The 23,469-nt window shown below is 44.6% G+C and overlaps 1 protein-coding gene across 4 annotated transcripts in view; it reads right to left on the bottom strand.

Annotated features, from left to right (window-relative positions):
- Nucleotides 1-23,469, bottom strand: part of LOC133080476 (signal transducer and activator of transcription 5B) — a 57,758-nt gene that overhangs the window by 2,995 nt on the left and 31,294 nt on the right. For 3 of the 4 annotated variants that reach the window (XM_061176390.1, XM_061176391.1, XM_061176392.1), the window contains exons 2-16: nucleotides 19,182-19,319; nucleotides 16,146-16,302; nucleotides 14,836-14,925; nucleotides 13,729-13,903; nucleotides 10,389-10,519; nucleotides 9,995-10,146; nucleotides 9,367-9,522; nucleotides 8,776-8,955; nucleotides 8,329-8,416; nucleotides 8,129-8,251; nucleotides 7,372-7,464; nucleotides 4,732-4,938; nucleotides 3,524-3,618; nucleotides 3,290-3,420; nucleotides 1,910-2,080 (exon numbers count right to left, since the gene is read on the bottom strand). In XM_061176390.1, coding sequence (XP_061032373.1) covers nucleotides 1,910-2,080; nucleotides 3,290-3,420; nucleotides 3,524-3,618; nucleotides 4,732-4,938; nucleotides 7,372-7,464; nucleotides 8,129-8,251; nucleotides 8,329-8,416; nucleotides 8,776-8,955; nucleotides 9,367-9,522; nucleotides 9,995-10,146; nucleotides 10,389-10,519; nucleotides 13,729-13,903; nucleotides 14,836-14,925; nucleotides 16,146-16,302; nucleotides 19,182-19,309 — 2,077 coding nt within the window. In that variant the 5' untranslated portion in view covers nucleotides 19,310-19,319. Of the gene's footprint in view, nucleotides 1-1,909; nucleotides 2,081-3,289; nucleotides 3,421-3,523; nucleotides 3,619-4,731; nucleotides 4,939-7,371; nucleotides 7,465-8,128; nucleotides 8,252-8,328; nucleotides 8,417-8,775; nucleotides 8,956-9,366; nucleotides 9,523-9,994; nucleotides 10,147-10,388; nucleotides 10,520-13,728; nucleotides 13,904-14,835; nucleotides 14,926-16,145; nucleotides 16,303-19,181; nucleotides 19,320-23,469 lie in introns of those variants that run through there. The other variant, XM_061176393.1, reaches the window with a different exon arrangement.

Here is a 23,469-nt window from a genome sequence, read left to right as displayed (position 1 = left end):
GTTATTATTATCTTTATATGAAAAGATGTTTCGACCTTACCTAGAATCAAAGAAATGAAAATAAGAACTAAGATTATCATTTTTACGCCTATCAGACTGGCAAACACGAAACTGCTGAAGAGACGCTATCACTGGCAGTAGGAGGATGGAGAAGCAGATACTCAAACAGACGTCTGTGGGAGTGAAAACGGATTCCACTTTCTGGAGGGCAACTCTGGACAGATGTGTCCAAGTGCTTGAAAAGTATATACCCCTTGACGCAAATTCTACCTTAGGGATTTGTCCTAAGGAAACAGTAGAACAAGATGCATGTACCAGGTTATCTCAATATTAACCAAAAAAAAACTGTGAATAACTTAAATTTTAAGTATCTTAAATAACCAACATAGGATCACCATACAATGGAATTCTATGCAATTGTTAAAATGATGCTGTAAGTTTATATTTACTAACCTGTAACTCTGCCTGTGATATATTTTTAAGTGAAAGAATAATCAGGTCACAAATGACGACGTCTGGTATGACCCAAACCTGACATGATCTGGTCCCTCCCACTGCTCTGCCCTCACGTCCCACCATTTCTCCCCTGCTCATCCAGCTCCAGCCTCCCGGGTCCTCATGAGGTGTTTTTTTTTAAAAAATTAATTTATTTATTTAATTTATTTATTTTTGGCTGTGTTGGGTCTTCGCTGCTGCGCACGGGCTTCTCTAGTTGCGGCGAGCGGGGGCTACTCTTCGTTGGGTGCACGCGCTTCTTTTTTTAAAATTAATTAATTAATTTATTTATTTTTGTCTGAGTTGGGTCTTCATTGCTGCGCATGGGCTTTCTCTAGTTGCGGCGAGCGGGGGCTACTCTTTGTTGCGGTGCGCAGGCTTCTCATCGCGGTGGCTTCTCTTGTTGCAGAGCACGGGCTCTAGGCGCACGGGCTTCAGTAGTTGTGGCACACGGGCTCAATAGCTGTGGCTCCCGGGCTCTAGAGGGCAAGCTCAGTAGTTGTGGCGTACGGGCTTAGTTGCTCCGTGGCATGTGGGATCTTCCCGGACCAGGGCTCAAACCTGTGTTCCCTGCACCAGCAGGTGGATTCTTAACCACCGCACCACCAGGGAAGCCCCCTCGTGAGGTTTTCTAAACATGCCAACCTCACTCCCACCTCAGGGTTTCTGCTCTTGTTCTCTCGGCCTAGAATGTTCTCTCTAGATCTATGTGTGGCTTCCTCACTTCATTCAGGGCTACTCTGATGTCACCTCCTCAGGGGAGCCTTCCCTGATCACTCGAGTGAAGTGCTGTGCCGCCCCCCCCTCCCGTCACTTCTCTATCCCTTCACCTTATTTGTTTTCATACTGTCCATCACTAGATGCATTTATCTGTTTACCTGTTTATTGTCTTCCTTCTGCTATTAGACTGCAACCCCACACAGGAAGCGCTTAATAAGCCTCTGGTGACTGAGTGACAGAATACATATCTACGTCGACTGGAAGAACATTCACTAAATTGTTTACGTTGATGAGATAAGAAATGTTGTGTGATATCTATTTTCTTTTCTATACTTTTCTGGAAATTTTACAATAAATACATAATACTTTTATTCTCAGAAAACAATAAAACCATCTCTGTTTTGAAAAACAAAATTTCACCTTCCTAATTTTGTTTGATCTAAGCTTGTATTAAAAGCAATTTATTCCCTTCAATTTGATATTTGGGGTTGGCGGCTGATGTGTTTTTTGTATAACTGAAGAAAATAGCCCAGGATTTACATCTGCCCTGGATAAAGCTCAAACAGCAACAACTGAGTGTTAACTGCGTAGATTTTCATGCCAGACAGACAGACTGACACACACAGACACACACGTACACCTAAAACAAAACCAAAATCACAACGAAACCAAATCAGAATGCGAACATTGTTACCAGTGGCAGGCTCGCAGGGAACTGGGGTGTAATATTTGGAGTACACTTCATCTTTTGGCCGGTCAGGAAACACGTAGATAAGGTAACTCAGGTCTCCCAAGCGGTCAGCCAGGGACCGGATGGAGAAGTCTCTGGTGGTAAAAGGCATCAGATTCCAAAACATTCTTTCCTCTAGATCAAAAAACAGAATAATCATAGTCTAAATATGATTTCTGAACAGGAAATCTTAAAACCCAAATATACTACAAATAAAGCTCTCCATTAAAACTGTCCCAATAAAAATCTCCATTTAAAAACTACCATAGGTTGTAGATTAAGTAGTTTTTTAAAAATTTATATATTTTTTATTTATTTATTTTTGGCTGTATTGGGTCTTTGTTGCTGCATGCGGGCTTTCTCTAGTTGTGGCAAGCGGGGTCTGTTCTTCATTGTGGTGCGCGGGCTTCTCATTGCGGTGGCTTCTCTTGTTGTGGAGCACGGGCTCTAGGCACGCGGGCTTCAGTAGTTGTGGCTCGTGGGCTCTAGAGCACAGGCTCAGTAGTTGTGGTGCACGGGCTTAGTTGCTCCGCGGCACGTGGGATCTTCCCGGACCAGGGCTCGAACCCGTGTCCCCTGCATTGGCAGGTGGATTCTTAACCACTGCGCCAGCAGGGAAGCCCGATTAAGTAGTTTTTAAAAGTCATGGGTAGATAAGCAGGTAACGCATACACCACTTTCCTAGAGATCTAATGATCTCAGGTAGTTTCCAGTTCAAACAGTATTCTGTCCCTCCCTAGAAGAAACTGCTTGCTGACTCCAGTCCCTGATTCCCTGTACAAAAGTATGTAAAAGAGATAGGAAGTGTGTCCATAGCCAGAGGGTGCATGAGAGTTATTGAAAACTATTAAAATCTTTAAGTCACAAAAAACTAGCAAGCTACTCTTGTCTTACCGTGAGGGCCAGAGGAAAGAACTAACATTCTTGGATGGAAATGATCAATGGCAGTATCCTTATGTTAGGATAAAGGAATAATGAAAATAGCATATTATTTCCACTCTAACGACTCCAAACAACAGAGTAATTCTTTACTGAAATAAGCTCAAGGTTGAGTAATAAGAAGGCAAACATTTCAAAAGGGAAGCAGCTGAGATTTTGGACAGGATACTGCATCACATGTAGCCATGTCGGGTTGTACATCTGTGTTTCTCAAAATTAGTAATTGTGTTTCCCATAATAAGATTTTACACAAGCTGCAGCTGTGTCACGGTTATACATTTCTGCTTCCCATAATTAGTACTCGCGCCCAGAAATAATAAGTACTCAATAAATGGTTAAAGTAATTTTGCAACAAAAGCACCCAACCAGAGCCAAGATAGGTCTTAAAAAGGGAGGGGCACTCACGAGAATCAAACTTCCAAGCAATGGTGATGCCACCGATTTCAGAGTCACTGAACCTCAGCAGGAAGGTCCCGTCAGGCTTGCTAATGAGTAGGTCGTGGGCCTGTTGCTTGTTCACGAAACCCAAGATAGCCCTGGATCACAAAGGCCAAAGGAGGAGAAGCAGAGTGTGATGTTTTAATGCCAGAAAAAAGACCTCGCTGCTCTACTGCTGACTTAACAAAAGACGATTCTCACCCATCATTCCAATGAGGCTTGAGATGTTTTTTTAACACTTCCATCACACCGTCAAACCACTGCCAGAAAGTGTAATTCCGTCCTGGTAAATTCTCCTGGTTGGAGATACAACAATGAACACAAGAAGGTAAAAGTAACACTTGGGATATTATTACCTGTATATACTTTAACTGGAAAAATTAAATGGAAAACAACATCTACACTGTCAGAATCATACAAATATACACGCCTACCTGAGTTTGACCGAATGGTCCTACAACCCAAAAACAGAATAGAGGGGAAAAGACGGAAGAAGGGGAAAACACCACAGAGCAATTACCAACACCCAGTGGACCCTGGCTACACATACTTTCCCCTGTATCTAGGCTGACTAGTCCTTTGCTGGTTTTGATGTGTGGTCTGTGACCAGCAACAGCAGCATCACCTGGAGCTTCTGAGAAACCTGTAAATCTGAACGGGATTAGATCACACCGCGAGGCCACAGAGAACACTCCATCATACGGGTGTTACCAACAATTATCAGCAAAATGCAGTGATCTGATTCCGGTGGAAGGCAGGAGCCGTACTGCAATGGCAAAGACAGTCCACCTAGGCCTCCTGCTTCCCTATCAAACCTCCTCTGACCACCAGTGAACCTGTTAGCCAGCTGGTTAGCACACGACCATTTAAAAGAGTTCCACTCAGAGACTGTGAGATCTCTGAAGCAGGGCACGTAGGGTGGGGGTGGGGGCGTAAGCAGAGACATGAAAGTTCAGTTTATAATCAGAGATGTGACAGGTGACATCTGAACTACCAGATGCTAGAGGCAAAGTTTCCTTCATCAGCATCCTCTTTTGCGGGCTGAGGGTCCCACGGGAGCTTGACTTTGCATTACACATCAAGGAACATCAGAGAGTCAAGGGGACAGAGCCATGGAGTTTTCATCATCACGAAAGCCTTACTTCTCATGAGTTACGCTGCCGTCTGCTTTGCTGTTTCCTTTACAAAGGAAGAAAATGCACTAGCCGCATGCAAGGCCCAATTTGCTGATATAGTCAAACATAATTTTCTACATAAAAAAGTATGTGGTTGTCCATCTATTCAGAAGCTTCCTACTACCACGGGCACGTCGTATTAGAGACAGGAGGAATGAGGGCCGAGGGCAGGGAGACTCCTGAGGGATCTGGTTTGCAGGGGCCGATCTAACTGCAGAGGGTGGCATCCCTCACCCTGTTGAACTGGGACCAGGACACGGACATGCCGTTGTAGTCCTCGAGGTGGCTGCTACTGCTGTTGAACAGCTTCTGCGCCAGGAACACGAGGTTCTCCTTGGTCAGGCCCCGGTTGCTCTGCACTTCGGCCTTGAATTTCATGTTGAGCGCCTCGCACAGCTGCGGCCACAGGACTTTGTCAGGCACTGCAAACGGCACCCTGCCCTGGTGGGGAGAGAAGCCAGAATCTTAGGAGAAAACAGTTGCATGATTTATTCCCTCAACCTGCAAAAGAAAAACACTGATGGCTGGATGGAGTTACAAACACTTGTCTGGCTGAGCCTGAGGATAAACTCAAACTTCCTTGGGGTATGCAGTTCTGTGAAATTCGGAAGGTTCCATTTTACCACCTTCACACACAACTTAGAAGGTAACCTCGGGCTATCTGCGGTGTCCTGTAAATGAGCTGCTGGACGTACAGTGCAATCCTACTTTCTTTTTTTTTTTTTAATCATTCTCTCCTCCCTTATTTATTTATTTATTTAGAATTTTATTTATTTTTATTTACAGCAGGTTCTTATTAGTTATCTATTTTATACATATTAGTGTATATATGTCAATCCCAATCTCCCAATTCATCCCACCACCACCCTCCCCCACCACTTACCCCCCGTGGTGTCCATACGTTTGTTCTCTACATCTGTGTCTCTATTTCTGCCCAATCCTACTTTTTAACAGCCACGAAAACAAAACATGACCAAGGTCTGGCTCTGACACTCAAAGGGAGTCAAAATCTACAAGACTGGTTCTCTAGGAACAGAGAGAGAATGTGTGTATGTGTCCATAAGCGTGTGCACAAGTGTCATCCTTGCCCTTGACCCCTTCTGCCAAGAACTCTAGCTCAAAGTGAAATAACTTAATATATATACATATATTCATATATATATATATATATATTTGAATCACTTTGCTGTACACCAGAAACTAACACAGCATTGTAAATCGACTATACTTCAATAAAAAAATTAAAAGTAAATAAATAAACAGCATAAGATGTACACTAGTCATTAACGTAACTAAAAATGTTAAAAATGCTTACTTATTTAGACAAGACACTTTAGGAATGACATATCACAGGAGATGCCAGAGTTACATGAGGAGTGAGATCTGTGGATGCACAGGGAGGGAAATGAGAGCAGACGTGGCAATCCTATCCAGGAGGCTTATATTTTTTATTTTTTCCTTGTCTTTTGATTCTCATTCTTTCCTATATATATATACACACACACATTTCTATACATATATTTATTTATTTGTTTGTTTGTTTAAATGTCTAGTCAGTCAGTGAATCAGTTGTCTTCCTGTTCCAATTGATTGTTCATCCCAAATCCTCTTTTGGATCAAGTCCTCAAGCTCCTTAGGCAGATATTTTTTTGTTTGTTTGTTTGTTTTTATTAATTAATTAATTAATTAATTTTTGGCTGTGTTGGGTCTTCGTTTCTGTGCGAGGGCTTTCTCTAGTTGCGGCGAGTGGGGCCACTCTTCATCGCGGTGCGCGGGCCTCTCACTGTCGCAGCCTCTCTTGTTGCGGAGCACAGGCTCCAGACGCGCAGGCTCAGTCGTTGTGGCTCACGGGCCTAGTTGCTCCGTGGCATGTGGGATCTTCCCAGACCAGGGCTCGAACCCGTGTCCCCTGCATTGGCAGGCAGATTCTCAACCACTGCGCCACCAGGGAAGCCCAGGCAGATATTTTTTAAAAGGGGCCTCAAACACAGGGTTTGTAGCACAAGCATCGTAGAATTTCTGCTGAGAATCTCACCCTTACAGCAAAAATATTGTTCTCTAAAGAGGCCTGTTGAAAATGCCAAGTTGTACTCTTCACATTAGAGCCATGTTAGAGAAGGACATACTTTTATGTCCCAAATAACAAGTATAACCTTTTATCATGCTTTTGTGGACTAATCTCTACTGGAAGTATGCCAACACATGGAACTCTGCCTACTGAAATGTTTTGAAAATGATCAAGCAGCACATGAGTGGTAACCAGATAGCATTTGGGTGCGTAAATCCACAGAATCATATTTATTTCTTTACACAAAGCACCTCATTCTTCATGAGACTTGGGATGAATCACAGAATCTAAAATTTGGAAAGGACATTAAATCTCACCCTCAGTCATGGGAGGGAAGACGACAGGAAGCAACTTCTAAGCTAAGTGACTTCCTGAGAGGTACAACCTCTAAAAGAAACCTGGGAGTCCCAAATTCCATTCATGGTTTCACCCACAATTCAAAATACTATTTACAGAGTACTGACTATGTGACAAGCATTCTGTGTATCACCTAAATGAATCTTCCAAACAACACTCTGGAGCATTATTCTCCCTGTGTTGCAGACACTTACGGAAATTTAGGCTCAGAGAGGGCAAGTGAATTTCCTGTTGTCACAGCGTGAGGAAATGGTGGAGCTTGAATTGAAACCCTGGCCTTTCTTCAAGCCCCTGCTCATTCTACTTTCCACACACTCTCCATTCTGCCTCCCACTAAGGATAACAGCATTTTTCTTCTATGCCTTTTGGTGGGGATAAAGAGACTTGAAAGAGATTCATGACACCAGTATCAAAATCTTGAGACCCACAGGCCCAAGGAATACACTCACAGGCTCTGCAAAAGCATTATCCCAGAGAACAGTGGCCGTCGCATTGTTGTCCTGGCTGCCGTGAACAATCACCACCACCGGGAGGGACAGGGTCTGAAAAAGACACAGGAGCAGGGCTGAGCTCCTGCAGCCACACGCTCTGCCCTCCTCTCCTTTTTTTCTATCACAACACGTTTATTCTCTCTACAAGTTTCAGTAAATGTCACCCTTGAATACAGAATAGGAAGGGCTCCAGGAATAATAAGACTTTGCACATTGGCACAGTCTTAGAAATTTTAGATATTTTAAAAAGAGATATTTCTGTGTGACATTTTGGTATTTAGGTATTTCTTAGATATTTCTGAAGGATGGAGTAAGTTTCTCAAAGCTAGAGACTAAGAGAGAAAAGAGAAGAATGGAGACATTTCTGGGGAAAAAGAGCAAGTATCAAATGTCTAAAATTATTACAACTGTACTCAAATCCATCCCGAGTGATGTTTCTCTTGGTTCGCTTCTACCTGTATCTCCAGCTATTTCATTTCGTTATTATTTGTTCATGTCTTAAGAGAATCTAAGAGATGGAGTCCTAAGGATGAGGTCTCCTCACTGTCTGTTCATCAATAATCACAAGAAGATACACCTGAAACTAACCCAACATTGTAAATCAACTATACTCCAATATAAAATAAAAATTAAATTAAAAAAATTATCACAAGAAGATACTCTGTGATCAAAACAATTCTTTTGGGATATAAAGTACACACACACACACACACACCTTGACTTGAAAAACCAGCTCATTTCCACCAACACTGAACTGTGATTCAAACAGGATTGTAAATTTTTCTTCTGTCACCGACTCCGCTCCACGACGGTCAGACCTCTTAATTCGTTTCAGGGACTGAAAAGGAGAAAAATAGAGGATAAAGCCCTCAAACAGCTAGGGAAAATTCGTTCATCCTCTTCTCCCATCCTCACCATGTTCCTGAAGTGAGCGCTGAGGGTGCCCGTGGCCTGGTGATACTCCATCACACAGCAGTTGTTCAAGATCTCCCCGCTGTAATCACTGCAAATCAGACAGACTCAACTTTAAACCCATACAGGGTCTCAGCACACACAAGGTAGAAAACATATCGGGGGTAGGAGGAAATAAAGAAGGCTGTCAAAAAACTTAAGTCATTTAAGAGGAGATGGGGGTTCGGCTGTATAATCTATCTAAGAAATAAATGTACATAAAACACATAAAAAGTTTCCTTTAGACATATCCCTCCTAAATCATAGCTTCTTCACAGAAGAACCCCCTTACTCCTTCTCTGAGAGCTGGAAAAGGACAGAGAGCTAATGGGGCTCCTACAAAGGAATGGCCAGGCCCAGAAACTTCCTAGAAGGTGGGATCACTTTCCTCCTGTTTCAAGGGCAACGTACTTGCGGGTGTTCTCGTTCTTGAGCAGCGACTTGGCCTGCTGCTCACTGATGATGGTGGCCTTCACCTGGGGGGGGTTCATGTGCACGTTCAGCTTCCCACCCACCAGCAGGCGCACGGTGGCTGCGAACTTGGTCTGGGTCTTCAGGACCTGAGGGGGCTGCTTCTCGATGATGAACGTGCTGCAGGGACACAAGTGACCAGGTGATGCCTCAGGGGACAGCGCTCTGGTCCCTCCCTCCGCGTGGGGAGACCGCCTTGCGCGGGGCACAGCAGGCGAAGGAAGGGCTTGTGGCACAGCCCCCGGGCCCTGGGGGGCCACTGCGAGTCGGGGGAGCTGGCAGGAGGGGAGGCAGGAGATGAACTCAACAGCTGAAACGGGCTGCAGGGAACAAGCCCATGTAGTGTCCACGAGAGAGACTGGGCAAGGTCAACAGCAAGAGGCCACAGCAACAGGCGACAGAGGGGGATGGGATGAGGGTGTGAGGCAGAGACGGAAGGGCTGAAGCCAGAGCTCCCTCTGTAAAGACCCTGCTGCCCGCGACCCAGGCCAACCGGATGGGGCCTGGGCGTGGCCAAGAGGCAGCAATCACCTGGTCACCAGGGCTGAGATGATGTCTGTGATGGTGGCGTTGACCTCAGCCAGCATCTCCTCCACGGGGCCGGGGATGGGCAGCTGCTGGCAGAGGTGCTCAGCTCTGCGGATCTGCTGCCGGTTCTGCCAGATGATCTCCGCCAACTTCTCACACCTGCACAGGAGCCCCGAGGCCAAAGGGAAGGACAAAGCCTTCACCCCCTTCCTCCAGGCCAGAAGCCAGAAGGCTCCCAGGCTGGGGAGAAGGCCCAGACCCAGCTCCACCCCCAGGAAGGCTCGGCGCCTTAGCCGCCTGGCCTGTCCACTGAGCAGAGCACAGCTGCCCTGCCTTCCAGAAACACAAAGAAACACACAGGAGGAGCGACCCTGACTTGGGTCCAACCAGCCTGAGCGTCACTCTGCACACCTGGCCCCACCCCACTCCCTCACCCAGGGACGCCCCTCCCGGGGGAGGTGGCACAGGACGGGGGCACCAAAGTCTGCATCAGGAACCAGACCACTGGTGAAATAAGACATGTGTCCCGACAGAGGGAGCCAGCTGTTCACGCAAACACAGGAGCAGAGCAGCAGCCGGTGGCACCACGCTGAGCCCCTGCCGCCCCCACCCGGCCCCCCACGCCCATTACCAGGATTGCAGCACGTCCAGGCTGCCCTCGGGGGGCCCTCCGTTCCCCGCCAGCTGCTGCCGCCGCTTCCACTGGATCAGCTCGTCATCCAGAATGATGGTCTGCTGCTTCCGCAGCAGCTGCAGGGTCTTCTGGTGCTTCTCGGCCAGCTCCTGAGGGGCGGGCGGCGGGTGAGCGGCCCTTCGGGGCTCTCAGAACAGCCCCGCAGGGCCTCTCCTCTCCCCTTGCCGACCCGCTCTGCCCTGCGTGCCCACACAGGGAGGAAGGCTCTGGCCTCCTGCTCTGCTGGGTCCCGCGCTCCTCCTGGCTCTCTCCCTCGCTCAGGTCCCCGGGACGGCTCGGCTCGGGGTGTCACCTCCACGCCCGGGAGGGGAGGGACGCAGAGCCCACTCACCACGCGGTACTGCTGCAGCGTCTGGGCCTCGCGCTGCAGCCAGGCCTCCAGGGACACCTGCTTCTGCTGGAGGGCCGTCTCCCGGCTCAGACGCTCCTGGGGGTTCAGCTGGGCCAGCTGGGAAAACTGAGCTGGAGGAGGGGACAGGACACCCACGACCATGACCTCCCCGGGTCCAGCAGGGAGCCCGGCAGAACTGCACTCACCTGTTCTGGAGGCAAAACCCTGGAGGGGACACAGCTGACAAGTGGCCAGTCAGGGTTCCACAGCCATGGCGCCCAAAGATGAGTGGGCTCCGTCCCCTGGCCCCCCGACTCTGAGCTCCCCTTGGGGAGTGGGGAGACGGAAGCTTGGGGTACAGCTGAGGAGGAGCCAGCCCATGGCCTCCCTGCCCACCCAGCCCTCCTCTCCCCACGTGGGGTCCGGCTTAGAGCCACCCTGCCTGGTCTGAAGTGTGTCCTCGCCGTTTAAAAGGTGGGTGAACTCGGGCAAATCACCTCACTCTCCTATGCCTCAGCTTCCCCAGGTGTAAAATGGGAGAATCACGGCACCTGCCTCAGTGGCTGCTGTGACGTTAAATAAGCAACGATACAGAAAATACTCAGGAAGCTGCCTGGCACCATCAGCTCCAGGTGAGAGTCAGTCCTCATGGTTAATGGGTTACAGGACAGGATTAAAGGCTGATGGAGCAGCTCTCAGCCCCAACCTCACAGGACAAAGCCTCATCAGGAAGGCCCTGCTCTGCGGGGCTGAGCGAAGCAGCCTCTCCTCGGGGAAGGGGGTGTTTCTCCAGGGGCTCAAGGGGCCTAACGTGTTTGTCCAGGTTGGGTCACTGTGAGCTCAGCAGACCAACTGGAAGAGGGAGAGAGAGAGAGTGTCCAGGGCCAATGGGGACACGAAAGCAGCAAGATTCTCTCAAGAGAGGAAGGCAGCTTCTCTCCACACCAGCTGTCAGGCATCTCATCGATGGCAGGAATAAGGTAACGAGGCCTCACTGACGTCCTTTTCAAAAAATCTGTTATATAATACTTAAGACCTAGGCAAGTATTGATAGAAAGGATGATACAAGGAACACCTGTGTATCAAGAAGCCAGCTTAAGAAAGTAAACATTTCCACAGTTAAGCACCTGTACACCCTCCCCTGCCGGCATCCCCATCCCTCCCTCCACAGGCAATCACCATCCTAGATGCTGGCGTTCCTACCCCCACCAATAGGCTTTTGGAACGTCCCACGGTCCTTACTGGGGCTGAGTCAAGAAGATGACAGCGTCAGTCAGCAGGTCTTGGTCAAGTTCCTGGCAGGCCTCTGAGGGCCATGTCACACTGACCGAGGCCCTGCCCTATGGACGCACAAAAGCAACTAAGGACACACTAAAGCAACCCTAGACAGCCAGGAAAGCCCAGAACTAGAAGAGAACTTAGAAATATGGTTCTAACATGACTGCGGGGGACTGAGCAGGTAAGGAACATAGCAGAATAATCTGGAGAGCCACCTCGGAATCCTGCCACCCACAGGGAGGTGGTGGGGATCCCAACGCCAGGCCCAGCCTCCTTATGCAAGTGACCCACTTAGCTCTCTCCTGGCAAATTGGAGAAGCTTCTGGGAAGGATGCCAGGAGACTTGAGGCAACTGTCTGCTCCACTGGAGGGAGCTGAGGCTTCCCTTGCACAGACAGATCAGTAGTCTGTGTTTCTGATGGGTGCACTTGATAAATGAGACTGAACTGACATTGCACGATGGGGACAAACCCAAACCAGAATCGAAACCCAACCTCACAAATAGGAAACAGAAAACCCCAGAATAGGATCATCAGTACTGTCAACCAGTCAATGGCCTTGGGTAGAAATAACAGCCTGAAATGTCCTGTTCCCTAGTCTAGCAGGAGGGCCTTCCTTTCTTTCAGGTCAGTCTGGGATGGATTCAGATCTGAAGAAGAGCTACTAGAATTATCCCCCCAACATTTACTCAACACCTGCTATGATTCAGGCAATGTGCTAGTCTCAGGGTACAGAGATAAAAGACATAGTTCCTTCTCAACAAATTTATATTCTACTGGGGAGGAAAGAGTTAATAAATAGTATTAATACAGTTCTAAAACGGAGCCCACAGGCACGGTAGTAGAGGAGCACCTGGTATGTGTATGCATGTGTATTTTCATGGCTGGTTGGTTGAGCTAAAGCTTCTCTGAGATTTTGAACTGGGCATGCAACCAGGGGGAGGAAACTACAGGTACACCTCGTTTTACTGTGCTGCAATATATTGCACTTCACAGATACTGCATTTTTTTTTTTTTTTAAATAAATTGAAGGCTTTTAGCAACCCCGTGTCAAGCAAGTCTATTGGCTGCCATTTTTCCAACAGCATTTGCTCTTTTCTGGTCTCTGTGTCACATTTTGGTAATCCTCACAATATTTCAAACTTTTTCATTATTGCTATATTTGTGGTGGTGATCTGTGATGGTGATCTTTGATATACTACAGCTTGCTGAAGGCTCAGATGGTTAGCATTTTTTAGCAATAAAATATTTTTAAACTAAGGTATGTACATTTTTTTAGACATAATGCTATTGCACACTCAAAAGACTACAGTATAGAATAAACATAACTTTTATATGCACTGGGAAACCAAAAAATTCATGTGACTTGCTTTACTGCAATATTCACTTTATTTTAGTGGTATGGAATCAAACCCTTGGCATCTCCAAAGCATGCCTGTATTCAAGTCACCCTGCCAAATTCTATAAGGTCAATAGGGGGCGCTCGTGGGGCTGCACACCCTCCAGACCGAATTCTGAAATTCTCTGTACCCAAGTACCAGCAGGATTTACCCCAGGCAGGGGAGCCCTTGTCTGTAAGGGCTAACTGAGATGCACTAGTTGCTCTGCCCCAGGACGGCCTCTCTGAATAACCACACAGAACAATATTAAAAGGCTGTAAAACACAGCCCCCGTGGCCCTAATACCCTCCCTGCTTCGAAAGTTTAACATTTCAATAAAGCATCACTTACAAATTGTCTGCCACATAAAGTACCGTCTGATACTGTTTCCTTAGTCCCCGTGCTCCTTCCCACAAGAGGAAATGTCTTCCCTCACAGCCCAGGAGCTCCTTGGACATGGGTAGCCAGAGTGAGACCCCAAGCTCTCCAAGGGCCAGCGCCTGTCTTCTCCCCTTCCAAAGCGTCAGCCTCCTGCACTGCCTTCAATGCAAATGATTCTCTGCTACTCCAGAGAGAGGTAAACGCTTCTAAATGGAGAACTGGTTCTCTTCCAACCTGACCAGCTTCTCTCTAGTCCTCATTCCCGTCCCCCAGACACACGCTGCCCTCCTACACCAGCCTCACCCTGGATCCTCAGGCTCTCTTGATATTGGATGATGAAGTACTCTTGAGTCTGCTGCAGCTTCTTCAGCTCATTCTCTGTGTCTTGCGTGACCAGTCGCAGCTCCTCAAATGTCTGGTTGATCTGAAGGTGTTTCTGGGACATGGCATCAGCGAGACTTCCAGCCGGAGAATTACCCTGGAGACAGATCAGGGAGAAAGTGTGGGCAGCAGTGAGCTGGGCAGGAGGATGGGAGAAAGCCTTAGGCCATAGTCCCAAGGAAAGGGCGATGCTCACATTATAACTGGGCTGAGATGCCAAAAGCTAAACTTTCAGTCAGAGAATTGCAAGTGTTATGTGTGAGAGTTGGGGTAGAGTGGGAAAAGAGGAGCAATAGGAGACCTGGCAGACTATGGCATCTTCATAAAGTACTGTAGAAAGCTTCTGACCTCCACCAGAGTATCCCACATAGGGTCCATCTGGGTTCTCTCTGGAGAGACTAGAACTCAACATGTCCCAGGAGTTACCTGGGTTTTCCTACTAATAATGATGATCCCTCATTTCACAGTCATTCACTGACCCAATGCCACCTGTGCTAGGTGCTGGGGACACAGTGGGGGACAAGGCTGTGGAAACACACATCATCTGTGTCCTCCCTCAAGACCTTCTTGTGACTGAGGGAAGAGGGTGAACCACTCACAGGCGGTGTCCTGGAGACCCCAAATGAAGTGACAGGGGAGGCATCCACAAGGGCTTTGTGGATCCAGCCACTGAACTGCCCTGGTTGGATCTATTTCTTCCACACCTGGTTGTGGGGTTGGGGGGTGAGCAGAGGCTGTTCTTAAGTAATCTCACCTGAGTATAAGCATGCCTCTCCTCAAATACAACTCAGTTGGGGTAAAATTATTTTGCACTTGTTCACATTGCTTTGTGGTTGTGATCTCATCAAGGTTACAAGTCAGTTAAGATCAGAGACCAGTCTTCTATTTCCTTTGGGCTTCTAAGGACAATGCTCTGTTTATAATGACACCAACAGATGCACACCGAGTCATCTTGACAAAGCTGGGTCCAGAAAGAGCTGGGCAAGAAAGGACATCCCAATGCCTCTCCCCAAACCCATGGACACTCACATTGTTGGCTTCTCGGACCAGCCTCTGTTCATTGTACAGAATATGGCGGATGCAGCGGACCAGCTCCATGGGGCAGCGGTCATACGTGTTCTGAAAGAATCCAAGAGCAAACATTACTTTGTTCCACTCCATGCTATGGGGCCAAACCTCACCTGAGAGCAGGGGGCCAGATCTTATGATGGAGACTCCTAGTGTCACAATGGTGTAATCATGAGAAAAGCTGCTCCTCCAATGCCAACGGGGACAAGAAAAGCACATTGTGGGAAACCCAATCACAGGAAGAAGGTAAAATTATTCTATTTCTTGCATCTTAATTTGCTTAAAGTAAGGGCACCATGCTTGGAAACAGAATACATTTTAAAGAGGCCATATTAGAGAAGAAACTGGACACCACCTTGACTGGGCAATCAAAATTACTACCACCAATGAGGATAAGATGGACGTTGTACGCCTCTGGATGTGATACCCTGAGAAAGACACACTACTTATTTAGAATTCTGATCAGGGGTGTGTAACCTGAATCTAATCATGAGGAAACTTCACACAAACCCCAAATAAGGTCCATTTTATATTTAAAAAATAGAGGAGCTGAATTATTTTAAAATGTCAATGTAATGAAGGACAAAGAAAGACTGACAAATGGTTCCATATGAAAGGAGATTAAAGAGACATGACAACTAGATGCAATATGTGATCTTGAACAGAATCCTGGGCTGGAGGGGAAAAAAATGCCCTAAATGACATCAATAAGTCAGTGGACAAAATGGAAATAAAGGTATAAGATTACCTAAAAGGGTTGTACTGATGTTACATTTCCAGAAGTTGATAACTGTACTATAACTACATAAGAGAAGATGCATATTCTTAGAAAACGCACACTGGAGTACTTAGGGACAAAGGGACGTGATGTATGTAACCTACTCTCAAGCAATGAAAATATGTGTGTGTGTGTGCATGCGCGTGAGCGCAGAGGGAGAATACAGTAAAGCACATGTTAACGACAGGTGAGTCTGAGCGTAGGTAGGGGTTCTTAGTATCAATCTCATAATTGTCTATACGTTTGAAATTATTTTCAAATAAAAAGTTTAAAAAAGGCAGCTACAACCACAAAGCCAAACAATAAGAACTTTATACATGTCACATGTGACTCAACAACCTTGGGTTAAAGAAGAAAAAGAAAATCTCTGAATGAAGGAAGAGCCCCTGCAGGGAAGAGAATGAAGTGTGGCCTGGCGCTCACATCCACCTGGAGCTGCGTGGCCTGGAGCTCATGCCCACCTGGAGCCTCGAGGCCCCAAGATCACACCCACCTGGAGCTGCGTGGCGTAGTGCCCCAGCTTGATCTTCAGTAAGAACCCATCTTCCCCCACTTGGTGCTCTGCCTTCTTCTGCAGCTCCTGCACCAGGCCCTCCAGGAGCTGGGTGGCCTTAATGTTCTCCTGTGGATTATCAAGATCTATTGAGTCCCTAGGGGAAAGAAATTACATACATATGTATACATACATGCACACAGCCTGTATAAATGCAGCCTCAATGCATCACACCTTTTCTTTGGCTAAAGTAATTTCTTTATAATGCTCACTGCAAATTTTAGGAAACAGTCCAATTCAAATTGACTAGATACCTACATTAATCTATTCCTAATCCACTAATTACCTAAGTGGGATGTATAGTATATTTTCTTTTCTTTTTTCTTTGCAATGTACTGCTCTTTCTCCTACTGACTTGCTCTGGTGCTTATGCTATTTGCTTCTAGGAATGAAGGGAAAAGGAAAGTGCTTTGTGTACTCTGAAGGAAATAGGGACTCTGATAATTTCCTATTTATAGTTACCCCCTCATGGGTATAAGGGGGCACAGGGTCAAGAATGCTCTATGTGTTTTTTCCAGCCTCGACTTGTTCTACGTCTTGCTAAATTCACATAGAGTATTTCTTAAGTAAAGACAGGTGAGTCAACATTTATCATTATTTCTAAGAAGCCCTAGAAATGGGATATTAAGACAGAAGATGCCTACAAGTATTTACACAAGTCAAGCATTTACATCAATAGTTGCAGATTTGGGACATGTAGGCAACGTTAACTCCTCCAATGAACCACAGAAATCACTCTACGGGCTTCGTATAAATTCAGAGCCACTTAACGGTTGACAGGGGTTGGGTGGTCTCCCTCCCTCCCTTTCTTCCCCCACTCTTCCCCTCATCCCTGACTCTCTTTCTTTTTTTAACAACTTAGGCAACAATTGCTATTGGGCAGTACTAAATTACTTAACTCAGCTCACTGAAGAAAACAAACAGCTGTAAGGTTGAAATAACACTCATTACTGCTGGTGGGTCTGGAGCCAAACAAGAGATCTGGTGATAGCTAAGCAGCTCTGTCATCTCTACACAGCCCTGAAGTCATTAGCAACTAATTTCTAATGGGGGCACAAACAGGTATACCAAAACACTGACACATTACTTCATCAAATAATATGCTCAAATCTGCACTTTTGAGAAGGCAGTGGAGAAAGCCAAATTTCAAATATGTGTGTGCTATGTACTAAATATGTCTGAATAAAAGCCTGGAAGGAATGAAGGCAGCCCTGCACCTCTGTTTCGACTGGCAATAATGCTCCACTCTTAAGAAGAGACACTCTCTGAGCACAACTCATGGAAATCAAGTACTACTGGTTCTCGTACTTCAAAACTTAACTCTCTGCCATATATATATATATAGACTTTCTTAGTTTAAACATGAAGAGCTGAAGATGTTTTAATTAAAATCTTTATATTCTTAAAACCAAAACCGAATAAAATCCAGGTTTTCCTTGATATCAACGTAAGTCTCTTAACATTCGTTCAGTAAGAAGACTGCATGGGAAATTTACTAAATGAAATTTTAGATCAACAGAAACTTCCTACTAATGTTTTTCTGAACTCTCCAAATCTTTAATAGAAAATGAAAATGAAATGGAAAAGCACTAAACGAGGTACAGTTGACATGCTCATATTTAGCTCCTTTTTTTCTCAATTACATGAGGCTGAGTTTTTGTTTTTTTTTTTAATTGCCTAGAAAATTGGCCTCCTTTGGTGCTCTCCAGCTTTTGAAAAGAAATCTGCTACTAACACACAACTGCAATTATTCCGAGGCAACATTACCGACAGGTTTACAGCTCGCCTCAAATAGTAACATAAAGGCTGGTTTCTCCAGGGCTCTGTCAATGAGGACCCCTGCTCTCCTGGCCATGACGGTGGAGGCCTGAAGTATCTGATGAATACGACAGATCAGATTGAGACTGGTAACCAACCAACACGTGCCCAGGCCCTAAGCAGAACAGCAGACAGCCTGCTGCCTGGTGTGCAATAACGCTGTTGATTAAAAAGCTCTGTTGTCAGTCTACTGCACTGTACTAATTCTGAAAGAATTTAAAAACAATTTTCCCCCTGGGTATATAAACAGTAATTTGGGAAATAAGAAAAATAAACATGGTTGTTAAATCTGCGACTAAGACGTAATTATTGTTAACATTTTGGTGTATTGTCTTTTACTCTTTACCTATATATATACATATATATATAAAACATATAAATTTGAAAATACCAAAGTCACCATTGTTAAACTTGTTAACAATACACTTTATTAAACTGTATGCATATGCATACCTTATCTGCCCCATTAAACACTAAATTCATCGTGGACAAGGGCTTCAATGTTTTCTATGAACTCTACTAACTACAACACTGCTAGGCACTCAAAACATATTTGTTAACTGTTTTTTATTAGCAGCAATATTCTAATGCTTTTAGCCAGAATTTACTATTAAAGGAAACAAATCCTATTTTTAAAACTCCCAATAGTTATTCCATCTTCTTAAACTTTAAGATGGAATTAAATACCTTTTCATGGGTCACATAATTTTCTTTATAAATGTACAACTTTTAGAGTATTCACTATGTTATCTTTCCAATCAAACTTCAATATGGGGCTTCCCTGGTGGCACAGTAGTTAAGAATCCACTTGCCAATGCAGGGGACGTGGGTTCGAGCCCTGGTCCGGGAAGATCCCACATGCCGCAGAGCAACTAATCCCGTGCGCCACAACTACTGAGCCCGAGTGCCACAACTACTGAAGCCCGTGAGCCTAGAGCCCGTGCTCCGCAACAAGAGAAGCCACTGCAATGAGAAGCCCACGCGCTGCAATGAAGAGTAGCCCCCGCTCCCCGCAAATAGAGAAAGCCCATGCGCAGCAACGAAGACCCAACGCAGCCAAAAATAAACAGATAAAATAAATAAATTTATACATTAAAAAAAAAACTTCAATATGCTTATGCTTCACAAAATATGATGGAAAAAACTTTGTTCACTTACCAAGCTTGGCTTTCAATCCACTGGGATAAGTAATGCCGCACCTCAATGGGGAAATGCTGACCATACAATGCTTGCATCTGATGAAGGGCATCTCCTTGGAGCTGCTGGGCTTGTATCCACACAGCCATGGTTTACAATCTGTTAAACAATCAGTGGTTTGGATGAGCTTTTTTTCTTCCCCTTTTAAATCCATTAGAGTAAATACTCGATTATAAAGGCCAGAGATAAATGCATTTAAGCCCTTTTTGATAGACTAAAGATCAGTATTCTTGAACTGAATTTTAGCTTCAAAATGTTTTCAAAATTCAGTGTGGCCATGGAAAGGTATATAACTGGGTCTATGAAGCTCTGACTATAAAATGTATTGAAGTCCTATAAGCAAAAGTACAAATCCAGCATTAAGGGAAGAACTGCCTATAGCTTTGATATCACAGACATGTTCTTTCTTTTACATGTGTTCCAAACTTGAAGCAACAGTAAGCAGCATTTCAACAGTAATGATAAATATGCAGCACAGGGATTTTGTAAAAAATCACTTGTTTTAGATTTGGTATTCTGACTTTTAAGAAATGCAGTAAACATATTGCCATTTTAAAAAAGGCCCAGTAAAAGAAAATATAATATCTAAAGCACGGATGGAACCCTATGTATTATCACTATTTACCTGAGCAGTAATTGTTTGCACATAAAGGGCACAGATTTATTTGGAAAAATAACCCCAAGGTTCCCCTTCTGATTTACTGCTTAGGAATTTACAGAGCAATGTTCTGTTAAAATTATAGCATTTAAAAATCTTTCAGACATAAAAACAACACATTCCAGCTAAGAGTTAGAAGCAAGAACCATTATATTGCAATGGTGGGTAGGTTTTTAAAACACACTGTTGATTTCAGAAAAACGGTTTTATAAAACTACCACGATGCCTTCTCAGACTCACCTAAGAATTTTTTTTTAAATTTATTTATTTAATTTATTATTTTTTTAATTTTTGGCTGTGTTGGGTCTTTGTTGCTGCGCGCGGGCTTTCTCTAGTTGCAGTGAGCGGGGGCTACTCTTCCTTGCGGTGCGCGGGCTTCTCACTGAGGTGGCCTCTCCTGTTGCGGAGCACGGGCTCTAGGCACACGGGCTTCAGTAGTTGTGGCTCGCGGGCTCTAGAGCACAGGCTCAGTAGCTGTGGCGCATGGGCTTAGTTGCTCCGTGGCATGTGGGATCTTCCCGGACCAGGGCTCGAACCCATGTCCCCTGCATTGGCAGGCGGATTCTTAACCACTGCACCACCAGGGAAGCCCTCACCTAAGAATTTTTAATTCATTTGGCAGAAACTCTCTGGGATTAACCAGATTGTGACATCAACAGTACTTTCATGTACACAAAGGGGACTAAAACGGAGTCTTGCTCTAACACTGTGGAAGTGGAAATTCCACACTATTCCATAGTGTGGAATTTGGTATAAGGCAGGGATATCTTGAATCCCATCCAAAACTATCTGGCTACTGATTTGCACGATTCTCCTAAGAACTGTGTTATAGTCAGGGTACGGTGAATTAGACCTTGATTTTGTTGAATACCAGAGACCACGCAAGTGTGTTAGGAAACAAAAATCCCTTCTCTGTTAGTTGTAGTTGTCTGATCGCATAACACAGAGCTATTTATGGGACAAGTTAGTTAGCCAACAATGAGGTGTGGGGTGGGTGCCAGTTACCTATTTTAGATTTGTGCAATGCTGTAGAACACTTGAGCAGTGTACAATTTACGGCTTTTGAGCATTAAGGCTGGGATCACTGTAAGATCACCCAGGACATCAAATTTCATGGCTGAGGGTTTACTAGGAGAAAGACTGGGATAAAAGAGCTCTCTCCAGAAGTAATCCCACATTACAATCAAATATGTGGAAGACATTTAATTGTACAATATAATTTCTAATCAAATGACTCATATCATATCCCAAGATTTTGGAAAATTGGAAGAGATACCAAAGCATGTTTTTTGGACAAAAGGTAAAGGGATGGATGGGATGGATGAAGGTGCTTTGGCAAGAATGATCAAGGAATGAAGAAAAGAATTCGGGTAGTATTAATCTCTTTTAGTGGTAAGGAATTGGAAAGAAGCAGGACCTCGCCATAGCTCTCGTAATGAATATGTGAATGATACCAACAGACACAAAAATTATCTTGCATCCTGCATTCATTAACTGAATTGACCCAAGAGACAGAAGGAAGACTGTGGGAAAATGTTTATCTTCAAAGAGACTCCTCAGTCTACCCAAATAAAATAGTATTCTGTTCACTCCCTATCGTCTCAGTCTGCTTTATTTTTCTTGGTATCATTTATCACTTCCTGATATTTATCACATATTTGTTTAATGACTTCCCACTAGGGTGAAATCACCACGAACACAATGACTTTGTTTTGTTTTCTGCTCTTTCTCTTGGCCTAAAACGGTGCCCAGCACATAAGCATTCAGTAAATTTTTTGTTATTGCATAAATAAATGTATATACACAATTCAGTCGAATCTATCAGCTCTTTTCAAAGTCATCACAGAACAAGATATCAGTATGAAATACCAAGTCAAGAAAATGATACAGATTTTATAATTTGGGTGAGTCAATGGTCTATCTGTCCCTTAATCACATATGGAACAATTTGTAATTTTAAAATAATTAATTAATTAATTTTTGGCTGCATTGGGTCTTCGTTGCTACGTGCGGGCTTTCTTTTTATTTGCAGCGAGCGGGGGCTACTCTTCGTTGCAGTGAGCGGGGGCTACTCTTCGTTGCAGTATGCAGGCTTCTCATTGCCGTGGCTTCTCTTGTTGCAGAGCATGGGCTTCAGTAGTTGTGGCACATGGGCTCAGCAGTTGTGGCACATAGGCTCAGTAGTTGTGGCTCGCGGGTTCTAGAGAGCAGGCTCAGTAGTCGTGGTGCACGGACTTAGTTGCTCCACAGCATGTAGGATCTTCCCAGACCAGGGCTTGAACCTGTGTCCCCTGCACTGGCAGGCGGATTCTTAACCACTGCGCCACCAGGGAAGCCCACAATTTGTAATTTTCCCTTTTAGTTTTTGTTAATTTGTTTTTGTCTGTTTCCCCACTGAATAAGAACAGTAAGTGAGGGAGCACATTTATTCACCACTGTATCTCCAGTACCTATTATGGTGGCATGCCATGTTAAGTATAACTTTATACTTAAATATTGGCTGAGTGAATAAATACACACCAAATATTTGGTAAATATTTCATATGTCCTGCTGTCTGAGCATAATTCCAGGAGTCTATTATTGTTCTAAGAAAGAAATACTATGGTGATATGCCACATAGGTAGGCGTATTATATAAACGTCACACTGTTTTGTCAAGTTTTATATTAGTTCTTAGTTTTTATAAAAGACTAGAATGCTAAGCTCTTAGAAGTTTTCAGAATATTTTTTATGGTTCTAAATATGAACATGCCATAATAGTTATTTTCTAAAATGTCATTTAAAGGGTAATAGCGGGTAAATATAAGGTGGTAACCACCTTATTTTGATAAATACAGTATAATTTCACTACAAAAAATGCTTTGATAGAGCTGGAAAGTAGATTTTGCCTACCAATGGTCAAAAATGTAAAATAAAAATACACTGAACAGTACAGAATCATTTTTATTTGACTTTTAAACTAAGAGTTATATACACATGGAATATGAGATGACCTACTGAGATTATCATGCAACGATTTAAAATATGCAGTTTAGAAAAAAACTACTTCCCCCCACCGACTGTATCAATAAAACCTAGAATCTAAGTAGTGCTTTTCTTCATACACGTCAAAACTTCACACGTGTCCTACACACATTATTAGGCAAAGCCTACACCTGGTATCCGCTGACTCCCTGTCCTTTCCCACTAGTACTCATCCAGCCACCCCACACATGCAGTGAACGCGTGTCTGTCCTCAGTACCCGCTCTCTTCTGCTTATTTACGGGCACCTCCATCTTCAATGCGTGATGTTCTGACAAGGGAAGTGGTTTGTATCTTTGGTAAATCATCACAGGGGCTTCTCTAAAGACTGGGAAATGGATTCACAATCTTATTTTTAGCCAAAGATGAGAACTATTTGAGCTTTGTTAGTTGCATTTTTACTGTTCGTAAGCATTCCAAACAACCCCAAACAACCTTGGACGTAGAATCTTGTACTTTCTGAAAGCATAAGGTATCTACATTGACCTCATATATCTGGATATATCCTAGGAGTCCCAAATAAAGCAGACCCTCAGGCATTTGAAAAAAAGGGTTTCAAAGTCTAATAG

Source organism: Eubalaena glacialis, chromosome 19, assembly GCF_028564815.1.
Source record: "Eubalaena glacialis isolate mEubGla1 chromosome 19, mEubGla1.1.hap2.+ XY, whole genome shotgun sequence".
Lineage (NCBI taxonomy): Eukaryota > Metazoa > Chordata > Mammalia > Artiodactyla > Balaenidae > Eubalaena > Eubalaena glacialis.
The sequence above is the reverse complement of the archived record's forward strand: the minus strand, read 5'-3'. Positions and strand labels throughout refer to the sequence as shown.